General features: G+C 38.4%; 1 protein-coding gene and 2 long non-coding RNA genes across 3 annotated transcripts in view; 2 read left to right on the top strand and 1 right to left on the bottom strand.

Moving 5' to 3' along the window:
* The first annotated feature begins 280 nt into the window (after positions 1-280).
* On the top strand, positions 281-4,195 carry LOC139974099 (uncharacterized). Its single transcript, XR_011795393.1, has 3 exons — positions 281-506; positions 1,306-1,520; positions 3,449-4,195. It is a non-coding gene; the product is annotated as an uncharacterized lncRNA (long non-coding RNA).
* Positions 4,196-15,594: 11,399 nt separating this feature from the next.
* Positions 15,595-23,848, top strand: LOC139974345 (uncharacterized). Its single transcript, XM_071981400.1, has 3 exons — positions 15,595-15,811; positions 18,130-21,877; positions 22,613-23,848. Exons 2-3 carry the CDS (start codon positions 21,488-21,490, stop codon positions 23,198-23,200), a joined length of 978 nt encoding a protein of 325 aa, XP_071837501.1. The 5' UTR covers positions 15,595-15,811; positions 18,130-21,487; the 3' UTR covers positions 23,201-23,848.
* Positions 23,849-26,648: 2,800 nt separating this feature from the next.
* The window catches only part of LOC139974350 (uncharacterized), a 4,408-nt gene continuing 3,966 nt past the window's right edge, over positions 26,649-27,090 (bottom strand). The window contains exon 3 of the long non-coding RNA XR_011795455.1: positions 26,649-26,808. This is a non-coding gene — a long non-coding RNA (uncharacterized lncRNA). The remainder of the gene's footprint in view (positions 26,809-27,090) is intronic.

Below are 27,090 nucleotides of genomic sequence, written 5' to 3'. Positions count from 1 at the left end.
CGCAATACACAAGTGCAAGTGCAAGTCTAAACACCAATTAACAGTGTGTTATGTGTGTATTGGGCTAGATTGAACAGTGGCACATAATCTTCTAATCTATTCCCAAACAAATGCTGGAACTATAAGTCTCAATAGTTTATTTGAAGTCTACACTCATTTGGTAAAGATTTCCTGTAATTTCCCATGTGAATCTAAATGGGTAGGCTTTGTGAAATTGAATAAGCAAGGCTAGACCTTCAAACGTACAGTCACAGTAGGCTGAACAAATTATGTGGGCTAGTCAACGGTATTATATGTTGCGAGCAGTCAGGATGCACGCTTCAGTTCTATTTAACCTTTTCATTTATCATTTTTTAGTATTTAATTTCCGGTCACGCCAAGGAAACAATTGCGACATTCCTTCACGGTCGACTTGTTTAATGTAAGAAGTATTAACCGTTTTTTCTCAGGAAAGCTTGATAGTCTGAAGTTATTATAACATGTGCTTTTAGTTTACTGCCAAAAGAGTAAGTTGTTGTATTTGTATTGATATTTTATGTAGAAGTAACGGAAAATTTAGTATGTTTAGTTTGGTCTAATTGCACGTTTTTTTTCTGTCCAATGTAGTGCAGGGTTCACTTGCGCGAATTCAAATTATTCTGTTTATGTATATGTATATGCATCGATTCGTAGATTATGATGTTTTTGTTGACATTTATTTGTAATTCAAGCATATCTGTTTAGTAGCAAAGTTTAAAGGTTAAGATTAATTATTTTTCTCCTTTTGATCCTAGATTGAATGAAACTCATTGACGTAAATAGTAGATCAGATGATACAGTTTAACGCAGTTGCTAAAACTCTGGGTATTCTCTAGTCTTCGCCGGTCCATTATGTACTTTAGTACTACTAGTAAGACTAAATCAAAACGACCGAAAGACAAACTTAGTGTAACAAAGTACTGATTCTCCTCTAGCCTAGGTCTAAACAGGCTTGTTATGTGAGCAAGCAAAATAACAACTAAAAGCGATTAGGCCTATAAATAAGTTGGCTCAGTGCATTTCTGTTTCTAAAATTTTATATTTTTAAAGATCATAAAAACAAACAAAGATTTAGCCCATGTTTTATTATCTCTGTATTCTGGGCATTTGATTCTGGTTGCAATGGTGATGACACTCTCGTTCAAATTTTCAGCTTTATACAGTCTGCTTCAAATTTTGGGATTGTTTTTTGAGACTATAGTGGAAGCAAATCTCACACAACTTTGTGGTGACAACTTTATTTTTTTTTTTTCAAATGATGAATACTTTGCTGTTTCTTTCTTCCAGCAGGAATTGAAAAGCCAAATATCTAAGTCAAGGGTGAGGTTTCCTGTGATGTACGACACCAGTGTGAAGGCAACAACAGAAGAGGAGAACTGTGTTATATATGGCTTAAAGACATGTTTTAAGATGATATATTGGTACCCTTCGCAGAACAAAAGAGTTTATCCAAGAGTCCAAAAAGCAAAGGAACAAGTACCATAGAGAAAAAAGATGGAATAGTGAGTTTAACTATTGTACCCAACTGTTTAATGATATTAAAGATACTTTTCATAACCTGTTTTAAAATAAAAACAGTCAAGTATATCATTTACGTGCAAGCTTCATAAGTTTGGTCAAATTTTCACTGATCTGTAGAGCGGGAGTCCAGAGGGTTTGGTTAGCTGGGAAGGTAACCAATTGCCTGGTACATCACAATGTTCACAGTGCATTCCTGTATATGAAACCTGACGACTGGCAAACCGACTGTGGTGCATGATGTGGCTGGGAGAGCAATTTTAAAGTCACCTAATAGCTAACCTAGATCAGTTTTCATGGTAACCACATCAAAGTAAGAACAATGTACCAGGTATGGCCCCAAGAGCAACAAATGGCCATCGCCAGTAATTATTGGTGGTGGGGTACCCCTGCCAGTGATCAACAATTGAACCTCACGGCTGACCTACAGTAGGTCAGCTCATGAGGTAACCACTTGAAATCTACCTGAAAATGTTGGTTAGGACTTCAGATACAAGGGATGGGCATTGCCAGTAATTTTTATTGGTGGGGTACCCCTGCCAGTAGACCCCCAATATGCCCATCCCCTCATTGACCTAGGTGAGCTCATGATTTGACCAGTTGAAACCTACAGGAAAATGATAGGTATCACTTCATATGTAAGGATTGGCAATTCCAGTATTTTATATTGGTGGGCCACCACTGCCAGAGTCCGCCCATCCCTTACATATATATATAGAATCCTGTCAATCATTTTCCAGTAGTTTTCAACTGGTTAAATCATGAGCTGACCTAGATCAATGAGGGGGGGGGGGATTTTGGGGGTCTACTGGCAGGGGTACCCCAGTAATATAAATTACTGGAAATGCCCATCCCTTACATATAGAGTCCTGCCAATCATTTTACAGTAGTTTTCAACTGGTTACCTCATGAATGAGCTAATCTCGGTCAATGGGGGATGGGCATTTTGGGGGTCTACTGGCAGGGTTACCCCACCAATGTAATTGACTGGAAATGCCCATCCCTTACATATGAAGTGATACCTATCATTTTCCAGTAATTTTTCAACTGGTTATCTCATGAGCTGACCTAGGTCAACGAGGGAATGGGAATTTTGGGGGTCTACTGGCAGGGGTACCCCCCCCCCCAATATAAATTACTGGAGATGCCCATCCCTTACATATGAAGTGATACCATTTTCCAGTAGTTTTCAACTGGTTACATCATGAGCTCATCTAGGTCAATGGGGGATGGGCACTTTGGGGGTCTACTGGCAGGGGTACCCCACCAATAAAAATTACTGGCAATGCCCATCAGTTGTATCTGAAGTCCTAACCAACATTTTCCAGTAGGTTTCAAGTGGTTACCTCATGAGCTGACCTTGAGGGGTCAATTATAGATCACTGGCAGGGGTACCCCACCACCAATAATTACTGGCAATGGCCATTTGTTGCTCTTGGGGCCATACCTGACACATTGTACTTACTTTGATGTGTTACCATGAAAACTGATCTAGGTTAGCTATCAGGTGACTTTAAAATTGCTCTCCCAGCCACATCATGCACCACAGTCGGTTTGCCAGTCGTCTGGTTTCATATACAGGAATGCACTGTGAACATTGTGATGTACAAGGCAATTGGTTACCTTCCCAGCTAACCAAACCCTCTTGGCTCCCGGTCTATTGGGATCATTATTAACATGATTAACATAATTATTAAGCTTTGAAAAATAACTTGGTGTTATGCTGTGCATAGCTAATAGTTATTTGGTAAAGCTGCTATTCCTGGCTTATAATTTGAGGGACCTAGATTTAAATGTATACCTCCCAATATGTTATAAAATTTTAATGTAAATGTATGTTTATGATAATGTGAGTTATCATGTGCTATATCTGTATCTGTGCTTACACGTATATCATATTTTCTGTTCACAGGTCAATAATGGTGCAGATTTTGGCTTCCTGAAGACAAGTGGGAGGCCATTTGTAGTTAAGAGAAACACTCTTTGTTTGTGAAGACTTAACTGGTGTCGATTTGGGGTACCACTTTAAAACGAAAGTCATGAGGAACCCTTGCCCAAGATTCAACTTTGCATTATTGTGCAGTGCTATACTTTTGCGATTCATGTTTGATCCATTAACTTCTCTTAACTTTGTTGGAATAAAATCATATTTTCAGATTTTTGTTTACAGTGATTTCTTCTCTATCTGTCGAAAGTCAGCCTTTGCAGACATCAGAAGTTTTATCAGAAATAAATACTGCCAACGTACACATTATTTGTGTTTCTTCTGCTCTCTTTTCTTTCAGTGATGCTAGTCAGTGAAACTAGTCGGGTTTAATTCTTTCAGTGATTCTAGTCAGTGCAACTAGTCAGTCGATACCGACTAAGAAAGGTTAGTCGGGAGAGGCACCATCCTGACTAATGTAAAACCTGCTATAAACTAGTCGTGGCTCATATAAATTAGTCGGTAAAGACCGACTAATGTCACCAACTAATGTAACTGACTAATATACATTTACCGACTAAGAAATTGTTGATCGACTAAGCTGACGGACTAAGATGACCGACTAAGAAATCCAACTGAATAAGGAATAAATTAGTCGGTATAGCAACTGACTAAGGCTATGTTAGTCGGGAGAGGCACCAGATGGACTAACGTTATGTTAGTCGGTGAACCAATTTAAGATTTCAGTGTAGAGTATGTGTGTACGTCTGAGACACATGCTTTGGTTCGCGATAACTCAACAACGGAGTGTTGGATATATGTGGATGTATCATAGTGAGGTGTGCCCTATCGTTTTTGGCGCTGACCTTATGAATATTAATGAGGTTATGGGGTCAAACGTAGAAAAGTTTACATTGTAATTTCTTGCGACCTTTGTTAGTTAATAGCTGGTACATGCAGGCCATCTGGTCCTCAAAAACTACTGAGCCCATATTTGGGCTGAGTGGGCCCAAATGTTTTATTTACACCTCAAATGCATTCCGGCGCGAATTTGTGGGGCCAAATATTTTTGGGCCCACAGTTTTGCGATTCAATATTTGGGGGGGGGGGCAATTATATCTTTGAGCCACATTGTCTGGGAAAATATTTTTGGGGCCATTTAGGTGCAAATTTTATTGGGCCAAAGTATTTGGGAGGGACCAAAATTTTAAAATTCCAATAACGCCAAAACCTTAAATCAGATTGTATCCAAACATGGAATACAGTTGTTGGTTATAATATCTGGTACATGTGGGCATAAATATTATGATATTGGGTGAGGACATACAACACTTTAATATTCCACTAAGCAAGGAACCATAGTGCCCGTTGAGCTCTTGTTTGGAGAGAGGCCAAAATATTAAAATTCCAATAACTCCACAACCTTAAATCAGTTTGTACTCAAACATGGAATACAGTTGTTGGTTATAAAAGCTGGTACATGTGGGCATAAATATGATGAGATTGGGTTATGACATACATTATTAAATATTCCACTAAGCGATGAACCATAGTGTCCGTTGTGCTCTTGTAAAACAATGACAATGACGTCAATATGACGTATTAAGACTAAAATTAAAAAATTAAAATAAAAAATCATCCTTAAATAATAACCAAACCTGCTTGAATGTAAGTGAGGCTAAAAAATATATATTTGTAGACGTTTAATTTATTTCTCTTAGTGATAACTCAGCGTAGGTAGAACTATGGAATAAATATTGTACTACACTAGCTGAATATCGGATTTGATTTGGCGGCTAATAACCTCCCCCACCCCCCCCCCCCATTGCTCTGTGCCCATCTCCGATTGGCCGACTGGCCAGTCATCCCCTCCCCCCCCCCCCTTTCTGGTCCTCATTTCATTATCGTCTTGACCAACGTTCATGCCTCCATTGATACCAGATTTATTACAACGGGTAAATAGAAAAGAATTAGTGCCATGGCCGTTATACCTTGCATGATTACGTGTACATCCATGTGCCAACGGAAAAAATGAACCTGTTGTAGGTCGGTAACTTTTGACTCCAATGAATAGGAATACTCCAAGTTATAGCCAACAAGAGTACTATAAAGGAACAAAAAAAGAAAATATATATAACAATATGGTATATCCAGTGGCGTACCTAGAATAGCTGGCACCCGTGGCGGATTATTTCTTTGTCCCCCCCCTCTTTGCCGGAAATGCCGTATTGGGGGGTCTAAGGCTTCCTCCTCCCCTTTGAGAAAATGTTGTTTAATGTAAGGTGACTTAAATGCAAAATGGTGCTATCTTTGGCAAAGCCTTGAACTGATTACACAATGATTTACAAAAACAGTAATGAATTTGGGGGCATGGGGGCTGTAGCATGTCACCTCCCTGACTGGTATCCGGGCGCACTCCCACCCCACCCGCTTAGTGCGCCACTTGGGGAAATTGTTATGTCATTAAGAAAATTGCGCTAAAATTAATAAAAGGAGCACTTTTGCACGATTTTTTTAAACATATTATTTGAACAGTTATTATGCAACGGCTGAGCTCTGACAGCATTAAAATCTCCACAAGATAATATTTGTGAAAGCTCCTTTCTCAAACTCTACTGGTTTATGTCACAATGGGTTTTTCGTTGGTAACCATGAAAGTCATCCAATAACTGGAATAAATATCTACAAAACACTGGATTTTTGTACCAACTCGTGAACCAAAATGGACGCAACGTCCATATACGAATTAGTGATTAATCTTTGGATATTACTTCCTTTATACTATATCATATAGTTGTAAATCCATAAACATATACAACAGTGGTCTTTCATATCTCATAAAGTTACATCAAATTTTTTTGTATAGGCTCATCTCATTGTTCAAAATCAGAAAGAAAAAGCTCTCGTTTTCATAAAGAGAATATTAATTCTCAGCGATGCGGTAATTGCTTCTGATAATAGCACAGATATCACGTTTTGAACATGGTAGACGATATTAAAAAGAAATTCAATTTTTAAATAGAATATATAATAAGCCTTACAAACTCATAATTAATAAAACCCCGTAAGTAAATGTCATATTAATCAAACGCGGTTCATCAGGGTTTATTGCTCCAATTATATAGGCCTTTCATAACAAAAATGATAATAATAATATTTAAATACACTCATAAAACAGAACGGGCTTTTCATACAAAATAAATGAAAAGTTAAAGCGGAATAAATTTCATTTACAGAGTAACATGGATATGCAGACCTACACACACACACACACGGCAATGCGATCGATTGTACTGTGACGAGTTCGATTCTACGGTGATGTGATCGATTGTATGGTGTTGTGGTCGATTGTACGGTTATGCGATCGATTGTATGGTGTTGTGATCGATTGTGCAGTGATGTGGTCGATTGCACGGTGCTACGATTGATTGTACGGTGATGTGATCGACTGTAATGTGATGTGATCGATTGTACGGTGTTGTGATCAATTCTACGATGATGTGATCGACTGTATTGTGATGTGATCGATTGTACTGTGATGTGATCGATTGTGCTGTGATGTGATCAATTGTACTGTGATGTGATCGGTTATACGGTTATCTGTTATACGGTGTTGTGATCGATTGTACGGTGCTGTGATCGACTGTATGGTGATGTGATCGATTGTACGGTGCTGTGATCGACTGTACGGTGCTGTGATTGATTGTACGGTGATGTGATCTATTGTACTGTGATGTGATCGATTATACTGTGATGTGATCAATTGTACGGTTATGTGATCGATTGTATGGTGTTGTGGTCGACTGTACAGTGATGTGATCGGTTGTACCATGCTGTGTTGCTTGTACTGTGATGTGATCGATTGTATGGTGTTGTGGTCGATTGTAATGTGATGTGATCGATTGTACGGTGATGTGATCGGTTGAACGATGTTGTGTTGCTTGTACTGTGATGTGATGTGATCGATTCAGCGGTGACGTGACAACCATACCGATTACTTAGTGAGATATTATCGGGTAACAAATTATGTGCAACTAAACTGAGACTTGGTCAGAATCTAACAAGATCAACTTAACCATATACAGCTCAAAATACAGCTTTTCATTTCATCCTCTCAGTGTACTATATGCAGGTGTGATTTTGTCTTTACCCTGATCTATCTGATATAACGGTTATATTGTCAACGGATGAGTGATGGGATATCATATTCTTTATTATCTTTAGCAATCACTCATGCATCATTTTGAATCTCTATAAAACATCGTTTATTGATTGCTAAGAACATTCATAAGTAAACACACTGACGACTCTGCCTCTTTTCAACCTTTCTCTTATCATCCTATTCTTTCATTTATCTTTGCTTTGTTGCATGCATGTATACGATTGATATATCTCTGTTTTTGTATTACACAAGCGTAGGCCTACTCTGCGATAAAATGGTTTTATGGTGCGATTTGTTATTCAGCGTTAACTTTTATGACATTTTCTATGAATCGTAAAATTAAACCGAGTAGAGTAGTAAAGTACATGTCAGCTGTTGCTAAATCTTACTTTTTATTATTATTAATAAATATATATATATATAAATATATATATAAATATTAATATTAATAAAGGCTTATAAGCACAACTACTACAGAAAACTGTGTGCACTGCTGTGCTGGAAAACAACTGAATAAATCTCAAAGTAACGATGCAAAAGTTAAACCTGGTCGAGATTCTGGCTGCAATCAGAACCATTGACAAATAAGTAGTGTTTTAATTGCCTCTTAAATGTAGCAGCATTTTGGGTTTCTTTAAGGCTGTCAGGGAGCTTATTCCACAATTTAGGTCCAGCCTTCGCAAACGAGCGATACCCATACGATGATTTAACTCGAGGCTCTATTAATAACGTATTTCTGCTACAGTCAGAGGTTACCAATATATCATGGATATATTTAGGACCCAGTCCTTTAACAGACTTAAACATATAATTATATATATATAATTATATTTATATATATAATTATATATAAAGACATATAAAGACGTGTTTAAAGACAAACTAACCAGTATTATTGGCCCTAATAGTATACTTTTCTGGTCACCAATCATTTCACTTGTATCTCTAGTAATGTCTATATTATCGTCTGCACAAATTGTACACTCTTATATGTGGCGGAAAGTAAACGCAGGCTTGCTGACCACGTCACCGCACATTTACGCCCCATTAAAAAGAATTTCCCCTGTTTTTTTTTTGTTTTTTTGCGAATTCCTTTTCCATTAATTCTGTTTGTTTCTTGATATTGTTTTGAGGGGAAAAGTGTTACTTTGTTATGTCGTAAATGTTATCGTTGATATAAATTTTAGCAATCCGAATTACGAGTTGTTTTTTTTTTTATATGAAGCGAAACATATCAATAAATGGAGTGGGGAAAAATAAAAAAGAAGAATTTTCCCCGGTTTTCCTATATAGCTGCCCACTTTAACCCTCCATCTCATTGTAACATCAGTCATTTTTCGAATGTCTCGTTGCAATGAATAGGCTGATTTTCTCCTGTATATATATATATATATATATATATATATATATATATATATATATATATATATATATATATATATATATATATATATTTATATATATATATATATTTATATATATATATATATATATATATATATATATATATATTATATATATATACATTTATATATATATATATATATATATATCGAGATCCGGCTTTAGGATTCACAAATGATATTCGAGTTGGTTAGCACTGATTGATCTCTAGAGTAAGGCAAAATATGTCACCAAAAACAGAACTAGTATTGTTCGATACAGGTGACAAACGCCTACAGTGGAATTACGACCTTCCTTACCGGTTTTGAACCTCTGGACATACAATCAGCGTCCATGGCCTAGTTGGTTAGGGTGTCCGCGTACAAAGCGGGAGGCCCGATTTTCATTTATATTTATATATATATATATGTAATAAAAAAATTGAAAACACCACAGACTTTAACTTATACATCTATTTACCAAAATTGATACAAAAAGAACGACATGTTTCGAAAGTAGCGACTTTCATCATCAGGTTACAGACGCAAAATGAACGAGTAATAGCAGACAAATGTACACTAGCAATAACACACAAGGAAAAGTAGATTAACTCAACAAAGATAACACCGGACAGTCAAGCTGCTTGTTGAGATTAGGTTTATCCCAATTGATGTGTAGACTTTCTTTGATCCTAAGCTGGAGTTTAGTGGGAGCGGAGTCGATAATTTTGAATGAGTTGTTGTCACATAGCCGCTTACAGTTGGGAAATTTAGCTAAGTGTTTGTAAATATGTGAATTCTTATCGGTTTTTAAATGCTCAGAAATCCGTGTAGAAAGGTGCCTATGGGTTTCCCCTATATAACAAGCATTACAGCTTGTGCAGATGAATTTATAGACCACACGAGATTTAAGGTATGATGGAATCATGTCTTTTACTACACACATATTTCGAACTTTAAATGAGATAAACACTAATTTGACATCAATGTCTGTACAATGCGATTTGATCAACTGTCTAACTTTGTTTTGAGCATGACCAGAGAAATTACCAATGTACGGGAGCTTGTAAAATCTGGTATTGTGAGAAACCGGGTCAATGATATTTTTCGGTGACACCTTGTTTTGTAAATACGATTTCACAACTTTGTCAATTAAGTGAGAGGGGAACTGATTTTTGCCGAGTGTGGATATAAGTCCTTTTAGGTCTAGGTCAAATCCTTTTAGGTCTAGGTCAAATCCGGTTTCTCACAATACCAGATTTTACAAGCTCCCGTACATTGGTAATTTCTCCTAAAATAAACCTAATCTCAACAAGCAGCTTGACTGTCCAGTGTTATCTTTGTTGAGTTAATCTACTTTTCCTTGTGTGTTATTGCTAGTGTACATTTGTTTGCTATTACTCGTTCATTTTGCGTCTGTAACCTGATGATGAAAGTCGCTACTTTCGAAACATGTCGTTCTTTTTGTATCAATTTTGGTAAATAGATGTATAAGTTAAAGTCTGTGGTGTTTTCAATTTTTTTATTATCGAGATTTGTGCTAGGTAGACCATTTGGAGATATATATATATATATATATATATATATATATATATATTAGCTCAATAGGAAATCAACCAGTTTTATGACTACTTAGAACATGTCATGTTAGAACAAATTATCTAGAACATGGTGCTCAATGTCATTCAGTGGTGTGTGTTTTTCATATGCAGAACAACAGAACATCGGTGAATAAGATATCAGAATATATCAAACAAGGGATCAACCTGGGCATACAGGAGCCGACGCCATCATTGCCAAATTAAGTTTAAAGGTTCACAGTCTTGTTCAAGGCCAAGGCCCCGTCACACGACTTAACAACTTAAGCCCTACTACTTGTCCCTCAGAGACTTCCCACACAGTACATAGGGTTCAGCCACAAACCGGCGCACGCAACTATATTTACAATTTACCTCGCAAGTCCCCATTAATACACCTGGGTGAAGAGAGGCAATGGAGATTATGCCTTGCCCAAAGGACCCAACGTTATGATATGGTCAGAACCAGTTATATTGCATATTTCAAAGCTGAATAGTTTTGAAAACCGAATAGCTAGAAAAAACATTTCTGAACTACTCACTTCTTTTATATTTTTTGCCCTATAGGCGAGATACCAAGACTGAAGTTATACCTCGCGCTTCCCGGCCTTTAATCCTTTTGATTTATTCGGAGGTAAATGTCTATATATTGCTCTAGTATTCAAGAAAGAGGCAGGCGATACTATTCAAACCAAACTAGCTGATCTCAACCCTAACCTATACTTACATTGAGTTTCACTTTGCTGAGTTTGTCGCGTTGACAACTAATTGTCTATAGTGCAGTTATTCCATTCCGCCGCTTAAAGGAATTTAGACTCGCCCCAAACCACGTGCCGCGCTTTGAAAAAGTTAACTTTCTGTTGCTTGCAGGTGAAGTTTTCTTCTTGTCGCTACAAAATGCAGACAATAATGAAACGTGATACCTTGTTATCTTTTATCTAGGCCTGAGATGTCCACGCTGCTATGTAGACTGTGTTGTGGGTATTGACCGTGGCTGTATGTATTGACTGTATACACTAGTGTCTAATTACCGACGGTAGCAAGCTGTGTGTGTATTTTCTGGGACCGATGGTGGTGTCTATCACTTCTGTTACACCTCATTCGAAACTAGGTCAGATTACTGGCATGAGACGTTTCTTTGTGCGCGAGTCTTCACACCCTTTAAAGGGTTGGATCTGAGGGGTCACCAGACGAATTTTAGTTTTATGTTGTTGTTGTAGATGTTACGGTGGCCTAGACGAGTCATTGAATATCTCAACTATCTTATGTCCAAATTTCAATGAAACAAATAAAAGATGATTTTACGGTGTGGCACTTGCTTTTGCTAATAAAAATGAATGATTTAGGACTACTGTGTTGTTTAGTTAGATTAGTAGTTTAGTGGGGAAAAGGGTTCAGGAGGGACATCATGTTCCCTATGAAAAACAGTATAACATAATGACAGAAACCTCAAACCCTATTGTAACTCTTAAAATAACCATTCTATGAACCATTGACACTTTTAGAAGGACAGTTGACACAGGCAAGTCATTTCTTTCATTCACATCCCTCTGAGAAAGAAAATATTGGGAACCTTAACTTAAACCTCTCTCTCATTGCCATACGTTTTTATTTTGGTATAAAAAGTAGTGGCGCTATATCACAATCTTTCCCGTTGATCTTTCTTTTCGATCAACCCAACACGTTCCAAAGAACTGCAGAATTTTGCTGGCTCACCGCTGTTCAAATTCTGCCACACATCAGACTTTGATTACGTCGGTCAGCAATTAGAAACAATGGTTCCTTTACATTCCTTGTCGTAAATTTGAGTAATACAGTTCCTTCATGAAAGATAAAATGACAAATACATTATGATGGTTGACATACAAATATACATGTGCAACCAATGTCAGCCTATCAGCACGTTTGCGTGACAATACATAGCCTAGCCTAACGTGGGCTGTATGGTAGAATACGGTAATTTCGCGCGTTCCCTAAATTAGAGTTATATGTATGTAGCTGTACTGGTAAACAGACACACCACTGTAATTGTGTTTGTTGGTCGAATTCAAACCACTTTTCAGTCGCAATTTTATTCTACAAATCTCTCAGTTTAACCAACAGAGCCAGTAAAACTAATTCCCACAGTAAAACTTAGAAACATCAATTTCATATTTTGAGACACCTTCATTGATAATCTCACCCACTAAGCGGAATTACAGTCAGTAAATTTCCAGGCCAGTATGTAGTTAGGGAAGTTTACCCTGCTTCGTGCAGTTAAACTACCGACCAATGCCTGTTTAGTTCTTTCTATTTCTGGCGCAATCTGGTCGAACTATCTATGAAATCATAAAGAATAGAACTAATCTGCTAATTAAAACTTATAATCAGCGAGATCTTCATCACCGCAATCATTTAACAAACTTATTGTGCTTTCCATGGCAAAGTTACTATACACCATCATACATTGTACAAGTTCTATTAAAATAAAAATATGAGACTTGATGCAATGAAAGCCTGAGTTAATGAACACTCACCGAGCCTAGTCCATACCAGCCTAGCCTAGTAGCACTAGAACAACAATGTTAGTATATCTTGCAAGAATCAAGAATGCTCACAGCATATTGAGGCCTCTTCAATGATAGTCATACTAGGCCTAGCATAACAACCAAACAATAATTCTTTTTCATTACTGTAATTTAGGGGACAGATAGCCACTTACCCCACCCCCTCCCGGATGGGAATGCATAGGTGAATAGGGTGTACCAGAGTAAGCCTGGTTAGGAGGTAATGTGGTGACTTGATTCAGGTTTTCAAGATTGTGTTTCACCATTTATCCTTCACGGACTTTTTCATATTTGCTAATAGTAGCTGTACCAGAGGTCATTGTCTTAAACTCCAGAAGTTACAAAGTAGGATTAATATTTGGCATAAGTTTTTGCTAATAGGGTTGTGAATTAGTTGAACTTGCAAGTAGTGTGAATGGGTTTAAGAATGCTTTGGACAAGCACTTTAAGAATTTGTAATCAGGTCTGATTTTTGGTGTCATCAGTTGTTTTTTCTCTCCTATAGGTTCTTGATGGGAAGTTGAGTGTCCCTCCCGATCCCTTTTTTCTACTAAACTAAGGCAGCAGTAACAGTGATTAGTTGATTGACAGCACGAAAGAAGTTATTTCAATTACATTTCAGTGGAAACTTATATTTGCAAAGAAAGATGCTGTGGTGTACAAAAAATGTGTGGTTCCACCGTGGCTATTCAAAATAATGGTGGAAACTAACTGTGTCTTGAAACTAATGTCCTCCATGAGCACTATCTTTACATATTGAATCAGGCTGATATGAACATTAAGCAAAGCCTTCAGTATAAGCATCCAATGACGGGATGAATCATCTACAACTAGTGAAATTATTATTTGCTGGGTTTTAGACATACAATTCCAGAAAATCGGCAATGAAAGATACTTTCGACCTTGGCAGCCATAAATATTTACACACCTTAATTTCAGTTTGTACTGGCGTATGGCTGTTACTAGGCCTGTTCCAATAAAAAACTGTCTGGTCTGTGCTCTATATGTAACACCGGTTTCCTGAAGAAAAAAGGCACAATTTCATTGTTTCTTGTCACAAGACAGTCTTGCGAGGCTGTATCTTTCCATCCAGTGGCGTAGGAAGGTACTTTTGAGTGGGGGGGGGGCTGAAGACTGATTGCCGGCCTGGGGGAGGGGTTTAAGGGGAGGGGGTGTCCCCCTCCCCTTTGGATTTTTTTTGCATTTCCAGGTGGCCTCAGATGCAATTTGGTGCAATATAGCACACTTCAACACCCACTCCATTTTGTAAAGAATTTTGCATTTTCACCTGGCCTTAGATGCAATTTGGTGCTTCAAATGAGATTTTTTTCTCATTTGGAAATGAAAAAGGGGTTTTCTGACTTGCGGAGCAGGGGGGGCGGAACGATACTTCCGCCCCCCCCCCCCCCCAGCCCCCCCCCCGGTTCCTACGCCCTTGTTTCCATCCATGGTGGAGGTGGGTTCCCACCAGATTGTGACATATTCAATGAAGATAGTAACTGCAAGAGAAATCCCAAGTTGTCAGAATTACAACCAGCAACATTTTTATCAGACCTGCAGTCTAACACTTCATGTTTGATCTTCAGGCCACCTACAAAGAACCAGGTAAAGGCGGACCAGCTGAAGAGTCGCAGGCCCACAGAATCAGGATCACCCTCACCAGTAGGAATGTCAAAAGCTTGGAGAAAGGCATGATACATATTTCAAAATGATTGGAAACTGGCAATATTTATTAGTTACCAAATAGATGCTTTTAACCAAAAATGTTTTGTACACTTGAGTGATTTCAGAATGTTTTTTAATATCAGCAATAAAGTAAATTTAGCATGTCTGGATAACAAAGTTAGTCCCTGATTTCGGGGGAGGGGGCAGGGGGAGGTAAGTAGGTAGCAAGCTGTAGAATTGTAAAAAGAAGATCGTTTCAAGCAGTGAATTTTGAAAACCCTTGACACAAGGAAATGTTTTTAAATTGAACATGTGCAATACAGAGAAGAATTTAGTTAAGTGCAGTTTCTGTATAAGATTCTGAGTTTTGTCTCTAATTAGATACTGTTACTTGGTTCCTGTGTACATCATTTTATATATCTGTGCACTTGTACAGCAATTTTGCAAAGCACTTTGCTCTAAAAGACCAGATTAGTTATTCATAAGTTCTAGTGAGGCAGCAGACATTGTGTTTTCCTTTGTCTTTTCTACTGTAACTGGTCTTATCTTTCTAAATGTTAATCCAACCCTTTCTGCTATTTCCTGAAGACAGTTACCACAGAGTGAAATAAAAGATGCATTTAAATTTAGTTATTCAACTCCCAAAGTACCGGTCCTTTGGTGTTTCTTTCCTTGATTATAGTCTGTGGTGTCTCTTATACAATGGTCTGTGATGTCACTGTTATACTCTAACACTATCATGGTATACTTTCCTTTCATTTGTTACACTTTTGTTCCGAATACTTGAAGAAAGTGGATTGTCATTTTTTTTCTATTCAGTAGGTGCTGACTTGAAAGCTGGTGCTCTCGACAAGAAGCTGGAGGTCAAAGGACCTGTCAGGATGCCCACCAAGACCCTCCGGATCACCACCAGGAAGACACCGTGTGGTGAAGGATCCAAGACATGGGACAGGTTTCAGATGAGGATCCATAAGAGGATCATTGATCTCCAGAGCCCGTCAGAGATTGTCAAGCAGATTGTATCCTTTCTCTTTGAAGAGTATTGCCTCAGCCTGTCAGTATTTAATAGGCTCATTTTATGCCATTCAATTCCAATGGTCATTAAAGAAAGGGGGGACATTGGCTATTGTGTAGTAAACGATCACATAATTACAATGGTGACTGTCTTTGGTTTCGATAGAATTACCACATTGAGTTAAAGAAGCCTATTGTTTTTGGTGGATGTCAAAGGTCATTTGGGGTCATCAGAGGTCAAATCGTGAAACCCTTGTAAACATGTACCCCCTTACTATATATTACTTCAGATTCATGAAGAAAACTGCTCATGTTACATCATCGAAACCACAATGCATTTTTGCCTTCTGGTTGGTTTGCTTTTTGTCCATTGAAGAGATGGAGTGTTTTTAAAAGCAATTCTGACACTTATCATGTGAGTGATTTTCACATTGGGATTTGCATTCCTCTCAATCTCTATTGGTGTGCCGATGTTATGGCAGAAAAGTATATACCATTATCATTATGTCAATAACTAATGCAACTAATTGTCAAAAAGACCATCGATATGAGTGTCCGTTTGGCCGTGAATATGACAGAACACGTAATGAGGCTTTAAAGTAACCGTTTGTGTCGGGTCAATGACTTTTAGCCAAGCTTACAGAGTATATTACAAACAAGATGATTCCAGCCAGTCAAAGTCAGACAGCATTATCTCTAAGATTTCAGTATTGAAAGATGAAGAAACAAAATCAGTTTAGGATGGAAAACAACATGAAGACATTTTAGGAAAAATTAATACAATACAACTGCTCTAAGAGGGAAGCTGGTCACTTCGCCGAACAACCACTTTGCCCAACTGCCATTTCGCCCAACCAGCCTGGTCATTTCACCAAACCAGTCTGGTCATTTCGCCCAACCTTAGGGGTTAGGTTTGATAGGAAACGTTTGGGAATTGTTAACGTTACGGGATACAAACCGAATATTAAGGAAACTTGAGGATGGATCAGTGTTTTAGGGGTTAGGTTTGATAGGAAACGTTTGGGAATTGTTAACGTTACGGGATACGAACCGTATATTAAGGAAAGTTGAAGTCGTGGTTACATTGATACAGTGTTTACATTGATTAAATATAAAACTTCAATATTACGGACTGGTTTTATATTTTAAATTTTTTAGTCAGTAGGATGGATCAGTGCTTTAGGTGTTAGGTTTGATAGGTTTTAATGGAGACCGATTCCCCTTTGTTTGTATAATAAGATAACTTCCATTGTATGCATAACCTCCTAAAGTAGTGTAATCCTCCAATTATACCCGAAATAACTGCTCAGACTCCGATCGATATTGGAACAACATCACTTTATTTACCCACCACGAAGTAATATAACCCAAAATAAATCAAATTGAACTAGTGAAATAGAAAAAGTATAATTATTCTGACTGAATATGAGTAAAAAATGGTTGGGCGAAATGACCAGGCTTGTTGGGCGAAATGGCAGTTGGGCGAAATGGTTGTTGGGCGAAGTGACCAGAAAGCTCTAATAGCAGGACAATTTTGAAATGATTGTGGCAAAGGCTCAAATTTCTGTTTAGATGACCAAACTCATCAGCTTTGAAGGTTGTCCCACGGAGGACTAGTCGTTATTCGTTTACATTAAATCAGATTGCTTTGTTGCCAAATAACCCCAGTTAGGTCAAATGAAAAAAATTGTCTCACCCACATAGCTGGTGTTCTCTTCATGAGACCCTACACATCTCTCTCTCTCTCTCTCCACCTCTCTCTCCACCTCCACCTTCACCTCTCTCTCTCTCTCTCTCTCTTACAATGTATGTATTTGTCATGCTTTGTTACATTGCTAAATATAGTCGGAGAACCAAATTTGTTGTCAGACAACCAAATAGTAAGGCCCTGCGGCTGTCTGGGGGACAACAACGGGGGGGGGGGGAAGTCCTTAGACATTTACCTAGAAAGGGGCAGGAACGCTGCATGGGAGTGTGATCTCTATGGATGGCATAAGGTCTCAAGGCTTACGACTGGAGCAGGTCTTGCTTCACAAAGGGTAGGTCCAGAGAAAAGATTTGCATGAAGTCGGATCAGAGGAGGTCAAAGGTTACAGATGCCTGTGGCAGTATGACATCACAGATTTAGTAAATGGTAGCCCCCAGACGGTGACTTTCAACACTAGGATATATCTCCCAAATGAAAAAAGATTATTCATGTATGCCAAAGATAAATTGGTCAGGTATTGTCTCTGTTAGATGTATGAGGGGGTAGTTAGGGGATTTACACACACCTCTATTTGATTTAATTACATCTTCTACTTCCTTAATTCTGTTTGACCAGACATCGATCAGCATCGAACCTGGCGTCGAGGTTGAGGTCACCATCGCCGATGCATAGACTGGAACCATCAGCCGCCATGTGACTGAATTCATCCAGTTGTGGCTGATTATGTTTGACATTTTCAGAAATTTATTTCTGCCTGTTTTTGAAACACAGATAATAAAATGAGTGAAACTTGGATCTTGTGATTTTTTTTTTTTTTTTTTTTTGCCTTTAAGTGGATATTCCAGTAAATCTTCCTAAATTGTCAACAACAACAAAAATCATGAAAGTGTTCTGCACCTGCAGGCGAGAATGTTATCCAGGTAGCTTCTTTACTGTGAAAGACATTTATTTTTATTAAAGTTCCTTGAACTATTAACAAATATCTTCATGTTTGCAACTAATGTTCTTACAAAAAAATTGCCCTTAAATAACACTTGATTAGAACAAAATAAATCATACGCGTGAAAGTGAAAAAAGGGTTACCGTATTTAGTCTTACTGCAGTAGTTTGCAAAGTTACATTTTGTTATGTTTACATCTTGTGACAGCTTAACTGGTATGTTACATTTAAAGAACATTGAAGGACAATTGTTTGTATTGGAATGGGTGTTTCCTTAAATTTTCACAGTGAAAGCATAATGTTGCAAATTGTCTCAGGGTCAAAATTTAGTCAAGAATGGTTTATTTCTAGACAGTTATTCTGTTGATTTTGACAAAAAGAGAACAACGTAGGACCAAGTCTTAGTTTCCATGATATTTGTAGAAACTTGTAAAGTTAAAAGCTACATATTTAGAGTTTCAGCACATGGGTCATTTTGGGAGTCTTGAGGGGTTATTCTGACTTGTTGTGAAGAATTTCATATTCTAAGAAATGAAATATTAAGCCTTGACCCTGTTCTTGTTGTAGTACCCACCTACACTCAGACACACATGTAATGTATTGATGTTGCGATTATATTGTAATTCATGTAAAAGTAAAGAGCGACCTCTTTCAGATCAGCAATAAACATGGCGACCTCCGAAAAGTTCAGACTCTGTTTATATCTACGTAAATAAGACATATACGTAAACATCAAACGTTACATATGGCGACGAGGTAAAGTAAAAACATCACTTATCATCATGACAGTAGCACTGGACGTGGATACGGTGGCATCGTTTAATATGACGGGCGACTTTGCAAGTATGTCTCCTCGATGAAACGTTGGAAAAGAGCATTCACCATTTCCATAACAAGTAGGGGGATAACCGATGACGAACAGAAAACTGCATTACTGCTATACACGGCGGGCATGGATGTGCAGGATCTGTTTGAAACGTTGCCAACACTACAACCTAGTACTAATAGTACAGATACGACGACAACGCAGAGTAAGTACGAGCTTACTATGAAAACATTAGATGACTATTTCACACCTAAAGTCAACGTGCCTTATGAGCGGCACATATTCCGCCAAATCTGAGACAGGAGGAATCTGAAACCGTTGACCATAGCGCGATTAACGCGACAAGCGGTAAATTGCGAGTTTGGCCAAGAATCAAAGGAGCACATTCGTGATCAAGTGATTGATAAATGTAATTCATCAGCCCTACGGCGTAAGTTGTTGACAAAAGGGACAGGGCTAAAATTAGATGATTTACAAGAAATTTCTCGAGCAATGGAAACCGTTGATGCACAGATGAAAGCAATGGAGTTAGAAAGTAACCACGGGTCAAACTTGAACACTGAAAGTCAGAATCAGTTAATCGCGTTGGCCAAAGGTCAAATCATGTGAGGCAAAGCCTTAAAGGGGCACACTGGAATAAAAATGAAAGGGAAAAGCCAATAATAAAGATAATTGTTGTTATCGCTGCGGTAGAGAAGGACATTTTTTCACGCGATTTAAACTGTCCCGCGAAAGATGAGTCTGCACAAAGTGTCATTTAATCGGGCATTTTGCGAAGATGTGCAAAACTAAACCAGAACGTTATCAAAAGGGGCAGCAAAAAGGGGGAAGACAGAACCGGAACAGAAAAGATGATGATGACGTCAATCTAGTTGACTTGGCAAATGACTTTGCCTTCGCAGTGACCAGTTCCCGTAAGTCAGGTGTAACAGTAGATGTAAAAGTAGGAGAGTCAATGTCGAGATGCTGATTGATTCAGGCGCATCATGCAACATTATCGACAAAAAGACATGGGACAATTTAAAGCAACAACGGATAACCTGCGAGTAGGCAAAAATAGATAAGACTTTGTATCCATACGGAGGCGGAAAACCTTGGAGTGCTAGAAAAATTTGCAACGACAGCAAAGATCCGCGAGTCTAAAACCGAAGCAACATTCTATGTTATCGAAGGAGAAGGATGCCCTCTATTAGGGAAAGAGAGCGCAATCGAGCTGAATGTGCTTAAAATCGGACTTGACATTAACCAAATAAAGAGTGCACAGGATATCCCTGCACAATACCCGCAATGTTTTGAAGGATTCGGCAAACTAAAAGGATATCAAGCGAAAATCCACAATAATCAGTCTGTGAAACCGGTAGCACAAAGCATACGCAGAATTCCATTCAGCCTCCGACCAAAAGTTAAAGACAAGTTGAAGGAACTAATGGAACAAGATATCATCGAAGAAGTTAGGCCCTACACCTTGGGTAAGCCCGGTAGTTATAGTTCCTAAATCTGGGGGCGATATTCGATTGTGTGTGGACATGAGACTAGCCAATGACGCGATCATCCGGGAAAGGCACCCGATCCCTACGGTTGAAGAAGTTCTCTACGAAATGAACGGTAGTTCCCTATTTACCAAGCTGGACCTAAAATGGGATTTTCACCAGATCGAGTTAGAGGAGAGTTCTCGGGAAATTACAACATTCGTCACACATGCTGGACTATTCCGGTACAAGAGGCTTATGTTCGGGATTAGCTCTGCTCCTGAAACGTACCAACACATCATACAGCAAGTCATTACAGGATGTGAGGGAGCCCACAACATATCTGACGATATAATTGTTCATGGGAAAGACGAGGAACAACACATTACCAGATTAGTTAAAGTACTGGACTGTATCTCTAAAGCAGGTTTAACATTGAATAAGGACAAATGCCAATTTGGTCTTGATAAACTTACATTCATGGGTCATGATCTCTCAAGCAATGGGGTAAGTCCCAGTGATGAGAAAATTCAAGCAGTACGAGATGCATGCAGGCCTACTAATGCAAGCGAAGTGCGTAGTTTTCTTGGATTAGTCCAATATTGTGCGCGATTCATTCCAGATCTTGCGACCGTGTCTGAACCACTAAGGCGACTGACAAAAAAGGGGTTATATTTGAGTGGGGCCCAGACCAAACAAATCATTTTGCGATCTTAAAGATGCATTGACAAAGGCTGAAATGCTAGGTTATTTCGACCCAAATGCTAAGACCAAAGTCATAACTGATGCAAGCCCAGTCGGTCTAGGTGGTATATTAGTGCAAATTCAAGCAGGCCAGCCCCACATAATAGCGTATGCGAGTAGAAGTTTGAGTGATGTTGAGAAACGTTACTCGCAAACTGAGAAAGAAGCATTAGGAATCGTGTGGGCATGTGAAAGATTTCATATATATCTTTATGGTATTTCATTTGAGTTGCTGACTGACCACAAACCTCTCCAGTATATCTATGCTAAAAAGGCAAAACCTTCTGCTCGAATTGAGCGATGGGTCCTGAGGTTACAGTCATATGACTTCCAAGTAGTCTATATTCCTGGCCCAGGGAACATAACTGATTGTCTCTCAAGGTTAATTTCCAAAAAGGGGGCAAAATCGAGTGGTCAAAACATAGGGGAAGAACATATTCGGTTTATTGCTAGTCATGCAACTCCAGTGGCGATACCAATCCAACAGGTAGAAAAAGAATCATCAGTGGATCCAGAAATATCATTGTTAAGAAAATGTGTCATAAATGAAAACTGGACTGACATTCCAAAAGGGTACAAAAGTGTGAGGTTCGAATTGGCAGTGTTGGGACAACTAGTTTTAAGGGGCACCCGCATTGTCATTCCACAATCTCTTCGTGCTCAAGTGATAAATTTAGCACACGAAGGCCATCAAGGCATAGTTAAAGCAAGCAAAGGTTGCGTACAAAGGTATGGTGGCCTGGAGCCGACAAGGACAAAGAACGAAAATGTAAATCATGTCACGGTTGTCAGGTGGTTGGTAAGGCAAATTTCCCTGAACCAATAAAGTCGACACCATTACCGACAGAACCTTGGCAACATTTGGCAACTGATATTCTTGGCCCATTACCTGATGGATCATATTTGTTAGTAACAGTTGATTACTACAGTAGATTTTTCGAAGTATACACCCTGAAATCAATAACTACTGAAAATGTTATTGAATGTTTGGAACGCATATTTTGTAGATTTGGCCTACCAGAGAGTCTCAAAACTGACAATGCTTCTAACTTCACTTCAATTGAATTTGAAAACTTCTTTGAGTACCTCAGGAATTGAACATAGGAAGAGTACACCGTTATGGCCTCAGGCCAACGGGGAAGTTGAAAGGCAAAATAGGACGATTTTAAAAGTACTTAAAATCGCACAGATTCAAAAGTCTGACTGGAACTTGTTAAATAACTTTCTGCTGGCTTATCGTTCCACCCCACACTCTACAACAGGTGTGAGCCCTGCAGAGAGTCTTTTCAAAAGGTCACTCAGGACAACATTACCTGATGTGAAATTTTCCCAAAGTCAGGAAGAAAACATGAAAGACAGGGATACTGAAATGAAACAAAAAGCAAAGGATTATGCTGATGTAAAACGACATGCTAAAACTAGTGACATACAAATAGGCGATCATGTACTTGTAAAACAAAAGGAGCAAAACAAGTTGACTGCACCATTTTGTGAAGTGGTTGACAGAATTAATAGTCAAGTAACTGTTGAATCCCCAGAAGGAGTTCAATACAAAAGGATTTCCGCTCACCTCAAAAAGTATCAAACTGATGAAACTCATTCGGATAGGAGTGCAACTCCACTACAAACTGAGAGTAGCCTACACCTACCCGACCAACTCGTATCAGAAAAGTTCCCAAAAGATTTAAAGACTTTGTTACCGAGTTGAAAGCATAGACTAGCTAAATAGTTAGTTATGGAATCGTTGTGTTTAGCAACAATCAAAATTGTTATCGTTTTCAAAAGGTATTTCACACGTTTTAAGTTTAAGTCTAAAAGGGGGAAGGGATGTAGTGTATTGATATTGCGATCATATTGTAATTCATGTAAAAGTAAAGAGCGACCTCTTTCAGATCAGCAATAAACATGGCGACCTCCGAAAAGTTCTGACTCTGTTTATATCTACGTAAATAAGACATATACGTAAACATCAAACGTTACAACACACCACTGTGAAGTTGCCTCGCATCTCGATAAGGTAACCATGAAACATTCGTTGACTGTTTCAATCAATCAGCGGGGAGCGTAAACCCTGCGCAATCTCTATTTGACGGCTTCAAAGCTTAAACAAGATGAATACATACATGTAACCACGTAATGTCAAAACTCTTGGTTTGGTCCTGGTCAAGATTAATATGGCGAGATTGAAGAAAATTCTTTATAGCGCCCCCATTTAAACCCATAACTAACTGACAGAGAAGTTTTAGTGAAATAGCGTCCTCAGCTTGTCGATACTCGTCAAACTACCACAAGGGATGCATTTGTTCGTCAATGGTTTTCTACTACTGGTCAAGGGTGCAACCCAGAGTTCATCTGGGAAAGGCGGGGGCTTCTCACATAGCAAAAATCGGGGGATGTTGGCCAGAGTCACCTAAAGGAGAACCTGTCCACGAAAACCAAACTACTGATCCACCGTTTTAACCCAAGTCACTTGCTGTGAGACTACTTCCTAGGTATTACAGGGCAACCCCTCCCTTCCCGAATTCTTTACAGAACAATGGGTCCTATGCGGACGTGGTCAAAAAGACACACCCAGTCCCCCCCCCCCCATACAAAATCTAATCTGTGACGGGGTACTTGTTTGACGCATTTAATTTGCCACAAGGACCCTAAAATGTCACTTGTTGGTTACCCTTTGAGAGAAATTTCCTCATTTTGACATCTAAATGTCAAGATAGACTTTCGCGAGCGACTCAAAGAGAAAAGTCGACATTGATATAGAATAGTTAAAACGTCAATGATGTTTTACTTTTGGGAACATTTAACGCATTGACCTTCAAAGCAAACGCATATAATTACATACACAATTGGACCTTTCGATATTCTTTTAGATCAGGACGCAGACACCATTTTTGTACAGTGTGATTTGATTTATTTATTTCTACCAATTCAAAAGCAAAAATATACATACAATACAATAACAAATAATGTGAAAGTAACAATAAAGAAATCGAAATAAAGCAATACAGTATTATACTATAGGATGTCATACTAGACTTACCGTCCATCCTCCTCCGTCAGTCATGTTACAGAAGACATCAAATGACGCCCCATTCCAGTTAGTTGGATTGATGGTATAGGAGGGCGTTGTGGTCAAGTTAGTTGGATTGATGGTATCGGAGGGCGTTGTGGTCAAGTGGTTAAGGCAGTGGACTTGTGATCTAAGGATTACAGGTTCGAGCCCTGGTCAGATCATTGCGTTGTGTCCTTGGGCAAGGCGCTTTATCTCCATTGCCTCTCTTCACCCAGGTGTATAAATGGGGACCTGCGAGGTAACTTGTAAATATAGTTGCGTGCGCAGGTTTGTGGCTACACCCTATGGGAAGTCCCCCGGGGACACGTGGTTGTGGTGCACTGTGGTGCCCCAGGAGAGATTGATTGAATTGTGCACACTTTGGTGTGTGGGTGTGACAAGTTACCAATGACCAGGGATTAATAATAATCAGCGCATGGAGACTTTAGTGTGTATTTGCGCTTTATAAGAACTGTGTATTATTATTATTATTATTATTATGATTATTATAGATGCCATTGGTAGTAAAACCAGCATTGAAGACATCCGAGCAGTCTTTCATCTAATAATAACATTGAAATAATCAAGTTACTTAATAGCAAGCAAGCAATCCATGAAGTGACATATCTTTTCCAAATTGGATAATATATAACTTGTGTACACATTCATTCAGCTTAATCTTTCCAGTAGGCTAACACAAGGTCTTCCGGTTCCAAAAAAAATCGTCGACCATTTTCTTTTTTGTCGATACTTTGACGAAGGATTTCGCCCTAACATGTCACAGTTTCATGAACAGCAGAAATTTAAAAAAGAAACTGATATTTAATGATGAAAAGTCGATAACTAACGAAGAGGCGGAAGGAAAAATTAATACTTCAAAAGGCAACGTTTCGAGATAAATCATCTCCAAATTTTTACATAAAACACATACAATTTCTATTAAATATTTAATAAACAATCGACATTTAGAAGGAAGCCTAATTCTAGTCGTCAGGAAAAGTTTACATTTTGAAATAAACTATTAGGAATTTCTAGTTAAAATAGTGGGATGTTCAAAAATAAATGTCGAAATTTCCACTTGTTCCTATACTTATTCGATTCGTAATAACATAAAAGTGCGATAAAATGCAAAATAAAAATGATATTTTGGGGTTAGTAGTTGCAAGTTTGTTACCAAATGGTAGAAATGTAAGACAAGAACTTAAAATTTAATAAATAACAGAAACATATAACCGTAAGAAGGTAAACTTTTCATAAAATAGTCGAAATTGTCAAAAACGAATTAGAAATTCGAATAAATATTAAATGTAAATTTGTTTAGACTTTTAACCAATATTTGCTTTGTTTTTTAGAAAAGCTGGACCTCACATTCATAAAATCAAAGAAGAGTCGTATACAGACTGGTTAGTAAATATGAAGATATGAATGAGAGAAAGAGCAGGGACAAATGCAAATATACAGAGAAATAGAGTGGGAGTGGGGGATATCCCGTGGATCTCTGATGAAGACGAATATTGGACAAATATTTCTGTTTTTATCTTCAAATATGTTTAAAAAGCCGCTATACACAGGATGAGGCACAGGATGAAAATGATTTTTTTTTTCAATTACGGCAATTTCGAGAACGGTTGCAATATTGAGTAAAATCATAATGTAACAAAATCCAATGAGCCATTATAGCTTTGTTATTACGTACGATCTAGAGGTTTTTATATTTGCTCTGAATAATTTGTCAGTATTTTTCTCCTCCTTCACAAAAAAAACTTTGTCATAACCCTCCCCCCCCCCTTCCGCCCCCAGGGCAAACATTACCAAAAGTAGGTTTTTTTTGGGTAGAAGTATGTTCTGCCTGACCTTTAGAAAAACATGCTTCACCCACCCCCCCCCCCCATTCCCTTTTATATGTGCTCGAAATAATTTGTCAGTTTTGTTCACCTCCGCCACCAAAAATATACTTTTGTCTTAACCCTACCCATCCCAACCCCCCCCCCCCGCCTCCAGGGCAAACATTGTCAAAAGTAGAGTTTTCTGTTAATAGGGATGTTCTGCATGACCTGCTCCACCCCATCCACCCCCCCCCCGCCTCTGCTCCCACCCCTTAAGAAAAAGTCCAGCTACTCCTCTACACGAATCGCTGAAAGGTAGACCTACATTAGAGCCAGAGGTAGCAGTGGTCGTCTGAATCTGCTGAGTGCACGTGTTAGATGATGTCGCCATATTAGTTGTGCTCTCAACAGGTGGCACCGAAGAATGTTGTTCGCGGGCTGCAAAAAATCATGTGAAAACAGCAAGATTATTTGTGACCAAATCAATTAAACTATTCTTTTCTACTTCGAATCAAACCAAATTTGAAGCAAGTCTATATCTAGACGTACCCAAGCAAGACCTTTGTAACGTAAAAGAGTTGAATGGGCAATAGTCTGTGACGTCACATATGGACCAAGTTGACTAATGTTTTTATTTCCGGTGTAACTGGTACCAATCTGTGCAAAGCCTTATTATTTTAAAGAAAGTCATATATGATCACAACTTTTCCACAGTCAAAA

The sequence above is a fragment of the Apostichopus japonicus genome, chromosome 9, assembly GCF_037975245.1.
Source record: "Apostichopus japonicus isolate 1M-3 chromosome 9, ASM3797524v1, whole genome shotgun sequence".
Lineage (NCBI taxonomy): Eukaryota > Metazoa > Echinodermata > Holothuroidea > Aspidochirotida > Stichopodidae > Apostichopus > Apostichopus japonicus.
This window is presented reverse-complemented; position numbering and strand designations above follow the sequence as displayed.

What these genes read in the sequence shown, in the direction of transcription:
- LOC139974345 (XM_071981400.1), top strand. Translation starts at nt 21,488, where the DNA reads ATGCTAGGTTATTTCGACCCAAATGCTAAGACCAAAGTCATAACTGAT. An exon ending in CTGATTGTCTCTCAAGGTTA is followed by an intron (nt 21,878 to 22,612) that starts ATTTCCAAAAAG and finishes AGTACACCGTTA; the next exon opens with TGGCCTCAGGCCAACGGGGA.